This window comes from Pristiophorus japonicus, chromosome 16 (assembly GCF_044704955.1).
Source record: "Pristiophorus japonicus isolate sPriJap1 chromosome 16, sPriJap1.hap1, whole genome shotgun sequence".
Lineage (NCBI taxonomy): Eukaryota > Metazoa > Chordata > Chondrichthyes > Pristiophoridae > Pristiophorus > Pristiophorus japonicus.
In genome coordinates this window covers 88,998,969-89,013,537 of record NC_091992.1, presented here as the reverse complement: position 1 = coordinate 89,013,537, position 14,569 = coordinate 88,998,969, and the positions used below count along the sequence as shown (strand labels likewise).

The 14,569-nt window shown below is 39.1% G+C and overlaps 1 protein-coding gene across 2 annotated transcripts in view; it reads left to right on the top strand.

Annotated features, from left to right (window-relative positions):
• Positions 1-14,569, top strand: part of map2k4a (mitogen-activated protein kinase kinase 4a) — a 152,773-nt gene that overhangs the window by 75,805 nt on the left and 62,399 nt on the right. Inside the window, exons 4-5 of one of the 2 annotated variants that reach the window (XM_070857545.1) lie at positions 398-496; positions 12,032-12,206. In XM_070857545.1, coding sequence (XP_070713646.1) covers positions 398-496; positions 12,032-12,206 — 274 coding nt within the window. The remainder of the gene's footprint in view (positions 1-397; positions 497-12,031; positions 12,207-14,569) is intronic. The other variant, XM_070857546.1, reaches the window with a different exon arrangement.

The window sequence follows — 14,569 nt, the reverse complement described above, 5'->3', positions numbered from 1 at the left end:
GCACATTTAACCCACGGGAGATGAGTCTTTAATGCCTATCTGAAATCTGGTATGTACACATCTAAATTTGCTGAAGGAGCATTGGGTGTTGCTTTTATCTTTAAGAAATAGTATACTGTTTACAGGGTTGAGTTTTTTAAAAAATGTACATGAGTATTAGCTATTTTGAAGTTTAAAAGTTGGAAAAAAATTTTTGCGTGGTTGTACTTGTTCAGTATCAATATATTGAGAATCCTAAAGCAAAATTTGCATATCTGTTCAGTATTCTGCGACTACAAGCTCTAAGTCAGCTATTTGACAATAGTTTCCATTAGCTTCAAACCTAAATATTGCAGAGCTAACATTTACCACTGTTTTTCCATTAGTCTGTTAGATTTTACACTGATATTTTCTGCAGGTCCAGGCCCACCCAAAAACAGGGCCCAGACCTTGGATCTTTGGAACTTTCAGCTCCTGTGGATAAAGACTTCATATCATTGGAAATGAAACGAACAAGGTTTGTTTGGATTTGCATAATATGTAACACAGAAACTATGACATTCTGGAACCATTTCTGAGACTTCTGATAATTCATTTGAATTACATTTGTATTTGTATCCTGAACAACTTCAGACTTCTTGGGGGAGAGCAAGAGAGACACCGCACTTGGATGTGTCTCTCTCAGCTGTGGTGGAAGTTATCTTTGTACTTTATACAGTTAGCAATCTTTTGCTGCTAGATATCAAAATAGCACTTTATTTACTAAATATATAAATGTTTGGGGGTGATAAGGTATTGTGCACATCTCTTTTCTTTGACTAATGCATATGAATATAACTGCTTGCCTATACTTGACTAGCTCTGCTTGGTTCTGTGGGTTCAGATTTTGTAATGCAGATATTTTGTATATTTGTCAATACTACACAGCCTAATTCTGCATATTATAGAATTGTCAAACTTGGTTGCAATTTCTGTTGGGTTATTTGTTCCAATTTCCTGACTTAAATATTATTCCTTTACATTCAGCTATCAACTCCCATGTGTAAATAAGATGTGCAGGAGGGGGTGGGGGTGTTGAAATGAGGCAAGTGAGGAAATTTCCTTGTGAAACTAGCCACTATGCTACAAATGAAACTCAGTTTCATTCAGCTCAAGAAGTGATGGTGCAGAACCTGATTCCACCACTTTTTTTTTCTTTTAGAATCATTGAATTTTACAGCACAGCACGAGGCCATTCATTCCATTGCATTTGTGTCCACTTCCACCTCATACCCTTTATATAAAAATTTTTAAAAATACAATATTTGATCACTTATCTTTTTAAAAACTATTGTGATGCTTTTATCACTGTTTCTGCTATGATGTTCCATATCCTAACAGCCTCTGCATATAAAATATCTAATTCTTTCCATTCATTTAGAGCTGATCTTGAATTATGGTCTCGTTATCAATTTACCAGTGGAAATTGTTTTTTTTTCAATTTACCTTATAAAATCCCTCAGAATTTTGAAGATTCTTATCAGATCTCTTAGCCTTTTTTTTGCTCTAAAGAACAGCTCCCATTCTTGTGTGACCTCGTTACAAAAACACTCGTCTCTGGAGTCATCTTAGTGAATCTCCTGTACACTCCATGGTCTTGATCTTTGCTAAAGTGAAGTGCCCAAAACTGGACACCATGTTCTAACTGCAGCCGAACCAATGATTTGTATAGGTTTAGCATTATCTCTACCGTTGTACTCTGCCTTTTGTATATAAAGTTTTGGATCCCAGTCTTTTTTACAGCATTATCAACGTGTCCAGCCACTTTAAATATTTGTGTACTTAAACTCCTGAATCTCTTGGCCCTTCTACTTTTAAAGTTTCATTCTTTAAGTATACATGCTCTCCCTATTCATCCTTTCAAAATGCATTTCTCTGCATTAAGTTTTACCTGCTATCTTTTTGACCAATCTATTAACCTGTCTCTGTTCTCCTGAAATTGCATCTTGCATTAACCACACTTTCTTAAACAGAGATATTACTCTGATGTGTTAATATTACTTCAGGTTACCAAACTTATTTTCTTCCCATCATAAACAGGATGGTGAATTTGATTGTGGAATTAATCTGCAAGTGTGACTCTTTGGGAGGATAGAGATTACCAGAGGTCATTCTACGCATGCTGTTGACACTTGGGATAACATATAGGGCCCAAGTTTCCACAGGATAAAAAACGGGTGCCCCTCCAAGCTGGGCGCCCGTTTTTCGCGCCTAAAACGGCGCCAGAAAAAAAACGCGCTATTCTCGAGCGCTTTGCAGCTCCTTGTCTGTTTGACGCGGCGCCCAGGGGGACGGAGCCTACACTCGCGCCGATTTTGTAAGTGGGAGGGGGCGGGTACTATTTAAATTAGTTTTTTTCCTGCCGGCAACGCTGCGCATGCGCGTTGGAGCGTTCGCGCACGCGTAGTGTGAAGGAAACATTGGCACTCGGCCGTTTTTGTAGTTCTTTGTAGCTGTTTAATTTTTGAACATTTTTAATAAAAGCACATTGCCATCAGCACTGAGGCTACCCTTCTCACTGTCTCCTTCCCCTCCCCACCCTCCACGGCAACAAACCGCTGTCTCCTCCCCCTCCCTCCCCTCCACGGCAACAAACAGCGGTTTCCTCCCCCCTCCCCTCCACGGCAACAAACGGCGGTTTCCTCCCCCTCCCTCCCCTCCGCGGCGGCAACAAACCGCTGTCTCCTTCCCCTCCCTCCCCTCCGTGGCAACAAACGGCGGTTTCCTTCCCCACCCCCCACGGGAACGAACGATGGCTGAAGCACTTTCACACAGGTAGGAAGATGGTTTATTTAATCTTTTCTTTGCTTATAAATGATTATTCAGGTTGGATTTATTTGTATAATATTTGTAGAAGTATAAATAAGGATTGATTGTAGAATTTAATGAGTTCCCTTCTCCCCCCCACCTCGTTCTGGACGCCTAATTTGTAACCTGCGCCTGATTTTTTAATGTGTACAACAGGTTTTTTCAGTTCTACAAAAATCTTCACTTGCTCCATTCTACTTTAGTTTGGAGTACGTTTTCACTGTGGAAACTTTGAAATCAGGCCCCCTTTTGAAGAAAAAATTCTGTTCCAAAGTAGAACTGTTCTACCTCACTAGAACTACAGAAAAAAAAATGTGGAGAATTGCGATTTCTAAGATAGTCCGTTCTCCACCAGTTGCTCCTAAAAATCAGGCGCAAATCATGTGGAAACTTGGGCCCTGCTCTCATTGGTATCCATATGCAGCTATGTGGACAATCTTGCTTTCATCCACCTTTTATTTGAGTAATTACCTTGCAATTATACAAGCTAACTTGAACACTTTTATACCTTGAAGTTTCCCCTGTCCATTTCTGTATTAACTTGATATCTTGATTGAGTGGAGATTGAAAGAATGAAGAATAATCTTTCATTACTTATGGTCTTACTGTTTGACAAAAGTGTAGCCATTTTAATAAGATCTGGCACATTAACCCCTCTATTCTCTCTCTAACCTGATAAGTTTTACTGCTACGTTGTTTAGGTTTACTGAAAATTTCTGTCAAGGACCTATGGGTGCAATATAGTGTAAAGGCTTGTCGGCATTAATCTGTCATTAAACCAGTTTTGGTACAGTTAGTATAAAATTAGGCTTTGTCCAACATTCTTTACATGAATAGACAATTTAAATGTAGTGATTAATTATTTAGATTAGTTTTATACACCTGCCAGTTCATACAAATTTTTGAGTGACTAAAGCCCTAAAATATTGATGGCAAGTTTATTTAAAGGTACAAACGTTCTGAAGAGCAGTAAATTTTACAATGAAGTCTACAATTAGTTCTAAAGACTGGGCTCAATTTTCCACAATTATCTGTGCCGTTTTTTTTGGCGTGCACTTTTTTTTCAGAGTAAATTTAAAATCTCAAAGTTTCTGCACCAGTGTAATTCACTTGGGTACGATTTTTGTAGGCTGCAATTTTTTTTTTTACCTCATTGGGGGAGTAACCTGCCACCCGCATCAATTCTGACCATTTAAGCAAGTTACGATTTTTTTTAAGACTGTATACGTGACCGCTCTGAGAAACTTTCTGGGCAGGTAACAAAATCAGCGCAGAAGATCCTGTTCCACGGCCGGGACAGCAGCGGAAGGGATTGGGGGGAGCATTCGGTCAGGGCTAGGAGCTGCTCCGGGCACCGGTGGGGGGAGCCCTTCCAATTCATACAGTTTACAGGATAGACTTTTGGCACAAAGACTCTTTAATATTTTCATGTTGATAAGCTACTGCCTTAAATAGCTGCAATGTGCAAAGAAGGTGCTTTTGTGCAGGTTGCTGTGAGCTGGCCAGAATGTCTTGTATGTTTCACTTTCCAGCCTCAGCCCGCAGTGTGTTCCTCGTTACCCAGGCAACCCGATCTTTTTGGCGCACATCTTAGACTCCACCCATAGAGCTTAAGGACAATGTGTGCAGGTCCACATTCATAAGTTAAAACGGGGAAACTTTCAATTTTTTTGGCGTAGTCGGACCCCAAAAAAACAGGTGTTAACTTTTCAAATAAGCTTAAAAAAACGGCATTAGGGAAAATTGAGCCCTACAACTTAACTTAAAAGGGTAATTGTTAACTTTGAAATGAAGACTATATAAAAGGATATGGGAAAGGGCAGGGAAATTTAATTAGTTATATAGTTCCATTTAAAGAACTAGTATAGATACAGTGAGGTAGGCCAGATATCCAGTGGTCAGACAATTCTTGCTGGGTGACTAGAGGAGAGAACTGGTAGAGTGAGGTTGTATGGCAATGCAATTCATTAGACCAAATGAATAATGCAGATTTAAACCGCACATGTTATGAACCAAACACAAGCATCATGGTGAATTTTGCCATTTCTATTCATACAAGATAGTGAAGAATCGCGCATTACAGTATTGAGGGCAGATACTACTTGGTTGTAATGCTGAAAGATATAAAATGGTACTCTGATGGAATTGCACCTGGCATGCAATTATGGTCCCAGGAGAAGGGCTGAAAGACGGAGGATTTAATGCTGACAAAATTGCTTCCCATTGTCATTAAATATTTTGTGGTTCGTTCATCAAAATAACACTGATTTGAATATCATGCCACGAGAGATGACGAACCAAACATGGATGTAATTGTAAAACAAGAATGCTTTGCAACGCGAATACCACAACTCATCTTTACAAGTGCACTCATAAACTGACACCAGCAAAAACCTGGATTGCTTCAGATGCTTAAGTGTATTGTGAATGTACAGCAGAAGATCTTCTTCAAATAAGGCTATGGTATTTTTAACTAACTTCACCTGAATAGGCAGACAGTCTTTTGTTTAGCATCTCATCTGAAATGTCAGCCTAAATTATGTGCCCAAATGCTGGGGTGCGATTTGAGCCCACAAACTGCTGCCTAATTGATATGAAGTTCACTGAATTTTCTGTCATATTGCATTACACTTTGTTGTAGCCTGGCATGGTATGCTTGGGCTTCAGCTTCAACCTATGCTCACTTTGCTTCTGACCCAGCGTGCAAGAATTACTTGAAAGTGTCAGTTTGGCTCAGTTGATATTTGCTTGCATCTTGAATCAGAAGGTTGTGGGCTCAAATTTCACCTCCGGACCAGAGGGCATAATGTAAGTTGACTTGTGACTGCACTGAGGGAATGCTTTATTGTTGGAGGTGCTATCTCTTCAGATCTTCAGATAAAGATGAGGACAAAGCGAAGAAGCACGAATATTACATTAGGCTGCATTAAACCGCTGAAGAGGAGTGATCCTGGCTAACATTTCTCTCGACCAATATCGAGAATAGATTAACGGGTCATTTATCTTGGTGCTGTTTGACTGTGAGTTGAGCTTCCGACCCTATATCTCCTCCATCACAAAGATCGCTTACCTCCACCTCTTAATGCCGCCTGTCTCCACCCTGCTCCAGTTCATCTGCTGAAACCCTCATCCATACTTTTATTGTCTCCAGACTTGACTGTTCCAATACCCTCCTGCCTGGCATCCCATCTTCCGTCCTGCATAACCGTGAGCTCATCCAAAATTCTGCTGCCTGTATCCACTTACCCATTGCCCCTCTGCTCACTGGCTCCTGGTTCACCAACGCCTTGATTTTAAAATGTTCATCCTAGTGTTCAAATGCCACTAGCCTCACCCCTCCCTAACCACCTCCCTACAACTTTCCAAAAACTGTTCTCCCCTAATTCTTTGCCCAAGATTTTAGTTATTTGTCCTATTGCTGCCTCCTTTGGCTCTGTCAATTTTTGTCTGATTACACTCCTGTAAAGCACTTTTGGAAGTTTTCCGTCTTTTAAAGGCACTGTAAAAAATGCAAGTTGTTTATGGGACTTTGCTGTGGGCAAAGTGGCTGCTGCATTTGTCAACATAACAATAGTGACTGCACTAAAACGACATTGTAGGTGAAGTGCTTTGGGACATCCTTAGGGATGTGTTGAGACAGTAACTTTTCTTTCCTTAATCTTGTTTCTAGCTTTAGGCATCACATAATTTTATTATTTCATGAAAATACTTGTATTCTATGTTTCTTTTGGATCCTTCCTAAAACTGGTCATATTATAACCATATTTTTCACATCCATAGGTAATTAATTGATGTAACATATATATGATGTATATTAATTTCTCCGTACTTTGCCCCCAGATATTTTGATTGGGTCAGTTCAGTGCACATTTTTATAAATAAATCACAACTATAGTCCGTGTTCTTGGGTTGTTTAAAAGGTCGGAGAATTTTTTTCTGAGCTCAGTGAATTTGCTTGTATTTGTCAGGCACTGTAATGAATTACAGTAGTATTTTCAGCTTAAACTTTGTTCTAGTAATAATCCCAAACTAAAATACTTATATAAAAATAAAAAGAATGCTTTGATTTTTGCTTCTGTTATCTTCTCTCTTTTTATCTTAACTTTTAATTTTGCCGTTTTCTACTGTTGAGTCTTTTTTCCCCCCCTCTAACTTTAAAATCTGATGCAAGCTTGTTTTCTTCTGTCCTCTCAACCACACCCACTATTTTGGAAGTGGGAGCTGTGTTACAAATCTGACTTGGTTGAAAATTGCCTCCCAACAGCAGTTTTTCAGCCAAAGCCACAGAATTGAAGATTACCCAGGTCAAATCCTAATTGCAATGTTTTCGATCTGTTTTTTATTTGTCAAAACCAAGGAAAGGGCTATGGCTACCCCAGTCAGACAAGTAAACCTGTCTCACCACTGAGTTGAAACAATCCATAAAACCTAAGTTGCAGTTGAGCTTTGAGCTTGCCTAAATTCTTTGTAGTGCAATCACTAATCTCTCCAGGATTTTGTTAAAACATACTGAGAGGGAGGCAGCTGACTGCACTAAGGGAGTCTCCATTGAAATAGAGTTGCGAGAACCTCGATTTTAAAATAGCTATTTGAGCCAAAAAGAAACCTCAGTTCGTATCATGTGCATGTTAACAAGGAAATGAACTGGACTGAAAGTATATTGGGCCGTCTGTTATCTTCACTATCACTAAATGGGCCTAGAATGCTTTAGCTACTTGATGAGGACTGACATTATACATTTGGTGGACAAATAGCAACTACATCTGAGGGGCTGCATTAAGTAGCATTAAATTGAAGGTTTCATTTTTGACTGTTGTAGTTCTATGACTAGGTCAACATTAAGTACAATTAATGTAAAAGTCATTATGTTTACAATACATTCCAAAATATGTGCAACATTTTATATCGATTTATTGGAGAAAAGGGTACAATACATATAAAAAAGAGTAATGTATCTGCTTGTGTTTATAGCACTATATAGGAGTATATATTCCCCTCGTCGGGTAATCTAGAACTAGGGGGCATAGTTTCAGAATATGGGTCTCCCATTTAAGACTGAGATGAGGAGGAATTTGATGAGGTCGTGAATCTTTGGAATTCTCTACCCCAGAGTGCTATGGAAGCTGAGTCATTGAATATATTCAAGGCTGAGATGGGCAGTTTCTTGAACTATAGGGGAGTCGAAGGTTATGGGAAACAGGCAGGAAAGTGGAGTTGAGGCCAAGATCAGATCAGCCATGATCTTACTAAATGGCAGAGCAGGCTTATAGGGCCGTATGGTCTACTCCTGCTCCTATTTCTTATGTTCTTATAACAGTCATTACAATATTTTATACAATAAGTGACAAATGAGAAGTGAAGCCCGGGAGTACGATTTGTTCAAAATACCCCCTCAACTTGTACATTGTTAATTAACTTGGGCGAATCTTAAATCAAATGAGGTTTTCCCTCACTGCTTTGGAGGTGCTCCAGTGACAATGCTCTTGAGAAGCATTCTGGAGAACAGTTGCCTGGAAAAGAGCAGGGTACCCACGTCAAACCAGCCTGAGGAGTTGCTCTGGAGCACCAACAGTGGGAAGCCAAGCTCCCAGGTTTGGATAGCTCTGGAGTTTTGCTGCAGCTAATTTGAAATTACAACTCCTGTTTCCTATGAAGCTATTCCTTAAGCACAAATATAATCCTTTACAACAATATCATCAGTGTGGCCAAGACATGGCTTAATAAAGTAGAGAATATTTTTTTACAAGATTTGGGAATACATAGATGATAAATGCAAGTATTCTCTTCCCTCACCCCTACCAGCAATCTTGGAGTGAAAACTAGCTCCAACAGTTCAATTTTAAACTGATGTTTGGATACTAAGTTCAACTTGTTCAAATTTAATTTCAAGTGTTGTAGCTTGGTAGAACTAACCTCCCAACTGACATGTTGATGGGAGGCAACAGTGGAGACTTAAAGGGGAAAAAATGGTGGAAAAAGTGATAAGCAATTGGACAGAAACATACGCTAATCTGGTCGGATAATAGGTTGTGGTTGCTTCTGGATTCAAAAATGGTCTGTATGGCGACAAATAGTTTTGGGGGGGGGGCGAAGAGAATGGGGTGGGGGTGAGCTAAACAGTATTCTCGTCCAAAGATTACCTATTCTTCTCTAAAAATGCAATTAACGTGAACAATCTATAGTATCTAAAGTTTGTTTGCCTTCACTACTAAGCTTTGTAAAATGAAATGTCCTTATTTTGTTTCCTTATACCTGTGGAATGCAATACTGATTATATTGGGCACATGATAAATGAGTAGAATTGCTTTTTTTTTAAAAAAGGAAGTAACAGTATAGGGGATAATGGGACACAAGTTACAGTTAGACCTTTTGTAAAATTGAAGTTCAATGATGCATTTGTTAGAAAAATAAATGGATACTTTGTAAACTTCAGATCTGCATTAGCACTGTTGTGCATTGATGCAGTGAACAATGTGAAATTTGTGTCTACATTTTAAATTGAGAGCTCATTTCAAACCTGACCCATAGCTTTCTGATTAAAAAAATGTTTGTAAATTGTTGCATATTCCCTTCCTCAACCTATGCTAGAGCCATCATCCTTTGAGGCACAATGCATGCCCTTGTGTAGGTTTACAAACATTACACTCTGGTGCAACGAACGATAGCAACTTTCGGAAGTCCACAGCAGGGGAATAATACTAGAGCTGTAGTTATTTTGGGAGGTGTGAAAGATCTGCTCTATATGTTAAAGTTTTGACAGCGGCATGAAAATCTTTCTCATGCATGATGAGGTTTCAGTAGCATTGACTAATGCCTGGGGTCTTGGTCGTTGACACGACATATATAGTGTAACAGTTTGCGTGCCTTGGTCCTTCAGCCTGCAGTTGCAGAAGCAAAAGTTTGGCTTCAGTTCATGAAGAGAGATTTATTTAGCCTATTACACCTATTAGAAACTGGTGTATATTATCTTTTATCTGAAATATTACATTAGGTTTCAAGTCTTGATGCTTTTCGACATTATTACATGGGAAAAGACCTGTTAACCCCAATTGTAACTGGATGCCAGCAGGAATTTTCCCCAATAAAAATAAATGTAATTACTGAGCTTGCCAGTCCGAGTTTACATTATTATTTGGGGCAACTGGGTCAGAGGGAAAGTATCTTAGATACATTTTTTTTTTGAAAACCTAATTTTATAAAAGATTTTGAAAATTGCAAATAGTAATTTTATGAATGCAAGCTTACAGATGGGACATGGATTCTATTCGCGACGGTCATATAATTGTCATTGCATTTACTTAACAGCTAATACTGATTAGAATCTGAATAATTCTGTGCACAGTATGCCTTTAATGTTCTTTTAATTGAATTTTATTCTATTTTTAGAGTTTGGTTAGTAGGTGTGTTCATGGTTTACATTTACAAGGCAGAGAGCGCCTTTTGCAGTCATTTTGAAAATTTACAATTGTTTAGGTGGTACTGAAACCCATGGTTTCGGTATTGAAAAAATATTACATTCTGTAAATTCCTGTAAGGCATTACATTTGATTAGTGATTACAGAAAATTGGATTGCGAAAGTAGAAACTCACCAATTCTACTGTGTTTTTGGGGTGGTGCACCATTCAGCATTAATTAATTTTCATTATGATTTGTCCTTCATTGAAAGGATTTTTTCTTCTGTATAACATGCAGGATATTAGCAAAGATGGTACTGGTATTCTCTACTATATTGTTTGAAAAGTTATGTAATTTCCAAAATTCTAACCATTTAATACACTTCTATGAACTTTGCTGAAACACTAAATGTTCACTTGTTTATTCCGTTATCTGAATACATATGCATACACAAACACGCAGATTTATTATCCCAATGCCCTGCATCTCAATGATTGTATTTTTATAGTTTCCCCGAACGTAATTTGTTCATGTATTCCCTAGCTTTCCCAACTCTGAGATTTGTTACTGAGGGGGGAGGAAATACCCATGTTATATTTAAAACTCTTTGATCGTAATCAGTTTATTTCAGCCTGTAATGTAGCAAAAACTGTTTTGGGTGTCATTTTGTGGTAGCTGGGAGGGGGTTGTAAACAATGTCAAAATTCGCCTGCTAATTGTCATATATTGTGTTGAGTAGAGATCATTTGACGAGTTAGTCTGCCTGCTTTCACTATGCATTTTGAGATGGCCTGCTGCCTGACTCAGCATCAGTGCTATGTCAACATTTTTTTGATACTGCCAGTACCATTCTATTCCAATGGTAGGGAACATTGTGATCCATGCCTTTGAAGGGTATTCTTAATAAAAAGTGCTCTCAACCAGCTCCTCCGATAGTTTAATGGGTAACTATATTAACTGGTGTGGTACTGAGCAATGCAGAACCTCAGTCCCAGGTTTTAACCTGTCAATCAGCTCACCTCTGCTGAGATAGCAGTCTGCCTTCACATCACTAGATAGAGGATGCATAAGAATTAGGAGCAGGAGTAGGCCATATATTCCTTCTAGCATGCTCCGCCATTTAATAAGATCATGGCCGATCTTCGACTTCAACTCCATTTTCCTGCCCGGTCCCCATACCCCTTGATTCCCCTCGAGTCCAAAAATCTATCTATCTCTCTCAGCCTTGATTAAACTCGACGAATCATCATCCATAGCCCTTTGAGGTAGAGAATTCCAAAGATTCACAACACTCTGAGTAAAGATATTGCTCCTCATCCTCATGCAGAGTTCCTGCTCTTAATTACTATCCTTCTCAGACGAGCATCTGTGTTAACATCAGATGACAATACCTGCTGAAAGAAATAGCTTACTCATTGTGGGTGGGATCTTGCTTTGGAGCTCCCTCCACAAGAACTAGGTTGAAATTGCCCAAGCTCTTCTAGGCCATTAAAGCCACCAGGATGAACACTCATTCATTCCACTGGCATGGGCTGGATTTGAACTTGTGGTTGTGGAGAGTTTAAATGAGCTAGTATCTTCAGGCAAAGAGAGAGAGAAAGGGAAAAATGGTGTCACTTTTGTAGTATATGATTTTCTTCCTGTTACCATGGCTCAGCTTTGCAAGTTAGTAGGGAAGCATAATGAACTAAGCAATATCTCAATAACAACCAGAATAGAGCAAGTGTATCAAACCAGCAATTTGGATTGTAACTGGTTATGAATAACATTACTCCAGTTCTGATGGTTATTCTTGAAATCCTGTTGCAGAGAAAGACTGCGGACTCATAGCATTGAATCTTCAGGGAAATTGAAGATCTCTCCAGAACAGTTGTATGACTTCACTGCAGATGATCTAAAGGACCTTGGGGAAATAGGACGTGGAGCCTACGGTTCTGTGAACAAAATGATCCACAACCCAAGCGGACAGGTTATGGCTGTGAAAGTAAGCAGTTACATCAGCAGTAAGCTAGATTTTTTGAAAAGCAATTTGACATCTGTCTTGAGGATCAACAGGTTCTCGAATATTTATTGTAATGAGTTTGGTAAACTTATTTGGAGCATAAAGCTATTAAATGTTCATGGATTTTTTTTTAAACATGTCCAAATATTTTGCACTGAAGATTAGGGATACCAGTTCTGGGCTGTGAGCATGAACTGCTTCCAATTCATGCGCAGTACAGTCAGTTGCTAAGTGACATGTTTCCATTTTGTCCCAATACTCAATTTCAGAAGGGCACACTTACTCCATTTCCCACATAATCACATAAGTTTGACAATCTGTGCCAGTTTGTGGATGGGTTCTGCTTTGGAGCTCCCTCCACAAGAACTTGGTTGAAACTGCTCAAGCTTTTTTAGGCCATTAAAGCCACCAGGATGAACACCCATTCATCCCACTGGCATGGGCTGGATTTGAACTTGTGGTCGTGGAGAGGCAAAGACATCTAACCTACTGCGCAATCTAATCGTAAAATTATAATTTGAGAATTATTCATTTGTTTCTGTACTTTTGAGTTTAGTAATAACAAAATAAACCATTTCTGCTTTGACTCTTCATTAACTTCAGTAACTTTTAAGAACATAAGAAATAGGAGTAGGCCATTTGACCCCTTGAGTCTGCTCCTCCATTCAATAAGATCATGGCTGATCTGATCATGGACTCAGCTCCACTTCCCCGCCTGCTCCCCATAACCCTTTATTCCGTTATCGCTCATAAATCTGTCTATCTCCACCTTAAATATATCCAATGAACCAGCCTCCACAGCTCTCTGGGGCAGAGAATTCCATAGATTTACAACCCTCAAGAAATTTCTCCTCATCTCAGTTTTAAATGGGCGGCCCCTTATTCTATGTCCCCCTAGTTTTAGTTTCCCCTATGAGTGGAAATATCCTCTCTGCATCCACCTTGGTGAGCCCCCCTTATCTTATAAGTTTCAATAAGATCACTGTTCATTCTTCTGAACTCCAATGTGTATAGGCTCAACCTATCCTTATAAGTCAATCCCTCATCTCCGGAATCAACCTAGTGAACCTTATCTGAACAGCCTCCAATGCAAGCATATCCTTCCTTAAATTCAGAGAAAGTAAGCAGAACTCTGGATGTGACCTCACCAATACCCTGTACATTTGTAGCAGGATTTCTCTGCTTTTATACTCTATCCCCCTTGCATTAAAGGCCAATATTCCATTTGCCTTCCTGATTACTTGCTGTACCTGCAAACTAACATTTTGTGTTTCATGCACAAGGACCCCCAGGTTTCTCTGTCCTGCAACACTTTCAATTTGTCTCCATTTAAATTATAATTTGTTTTTCTATTATTTCTGCCAGTGGATAACCTCACACTTTCCCACTGCCAAATTTTTGCCCACTCACTTAGCCTTTACCTTTGTGTCCGCCTCACAATTTGCTTTCCCACCCATCTTTGTATCATCAGCAAACTTGGCTACATTACACTCGGTCCCTCGATCCAAGTCATTAATATAGATTGTAAGTAGTTGAGGACCCAGTACCGATCCCTGCGGCACCCCACGAGAGGATCAACATTTACTTTTTTTCCTTTTTATGTACCTGTAGAAACTCTTACTATCTGTCTTTATATTTCTTGCTAGTTTACTTTCATAATCTATCTTCACCCTCTCAATCATTTTTTTAGACATTCTCTGCCGGCTTTTAAAAATTTCCCAATCCTCTGGCCTCCCACTAGTCTTGGCCACATTGTATGCCTTTGTTTTCAATTTGATAACCTCCCTTATTACCTTAGTTAGCTACAGACGGTTATCCCTTCTCTTACAGTCTTTCCTTCTCATTGGGATATATTTTTGTTACGAGTTATGAAATATCTCCTGAAATGTCTGCCACTGCTCATCAACCGTCCCATTCTTTAGTCTATTTTCCCAGTCCACTTTACCGTTATACCTTTGTAGTCTCCTTTATTTACGCTTGGGACCCTGGTTTGAGAACCAACTTTCTCACCCTCCAACTGAATTTGAAATTCAACCATATTATGGTCACTCATTCCTAGAGGATCTTTTACTACAAGATCATTTATCTTGTATATTCTTAAGCAGATGAATGCAGCATTTCGCAAGAGCTTAGTACCTTTTGGCAAGTAACAGATCATCTTTGATTAGTGTATTTTTATGATGAGCTTTATTCCTTCTGTTTCTACCCTGATGATTCAATGCAGTGACAACTAGACTGCTAATACATGTGAATTAACATTTAATGGTCTGATGTGTGTGCCATTTTCTAATAAGGTTTTGAAACCGAACTCAAATGACGACCAGGAAATTGAATGTCACACTGGA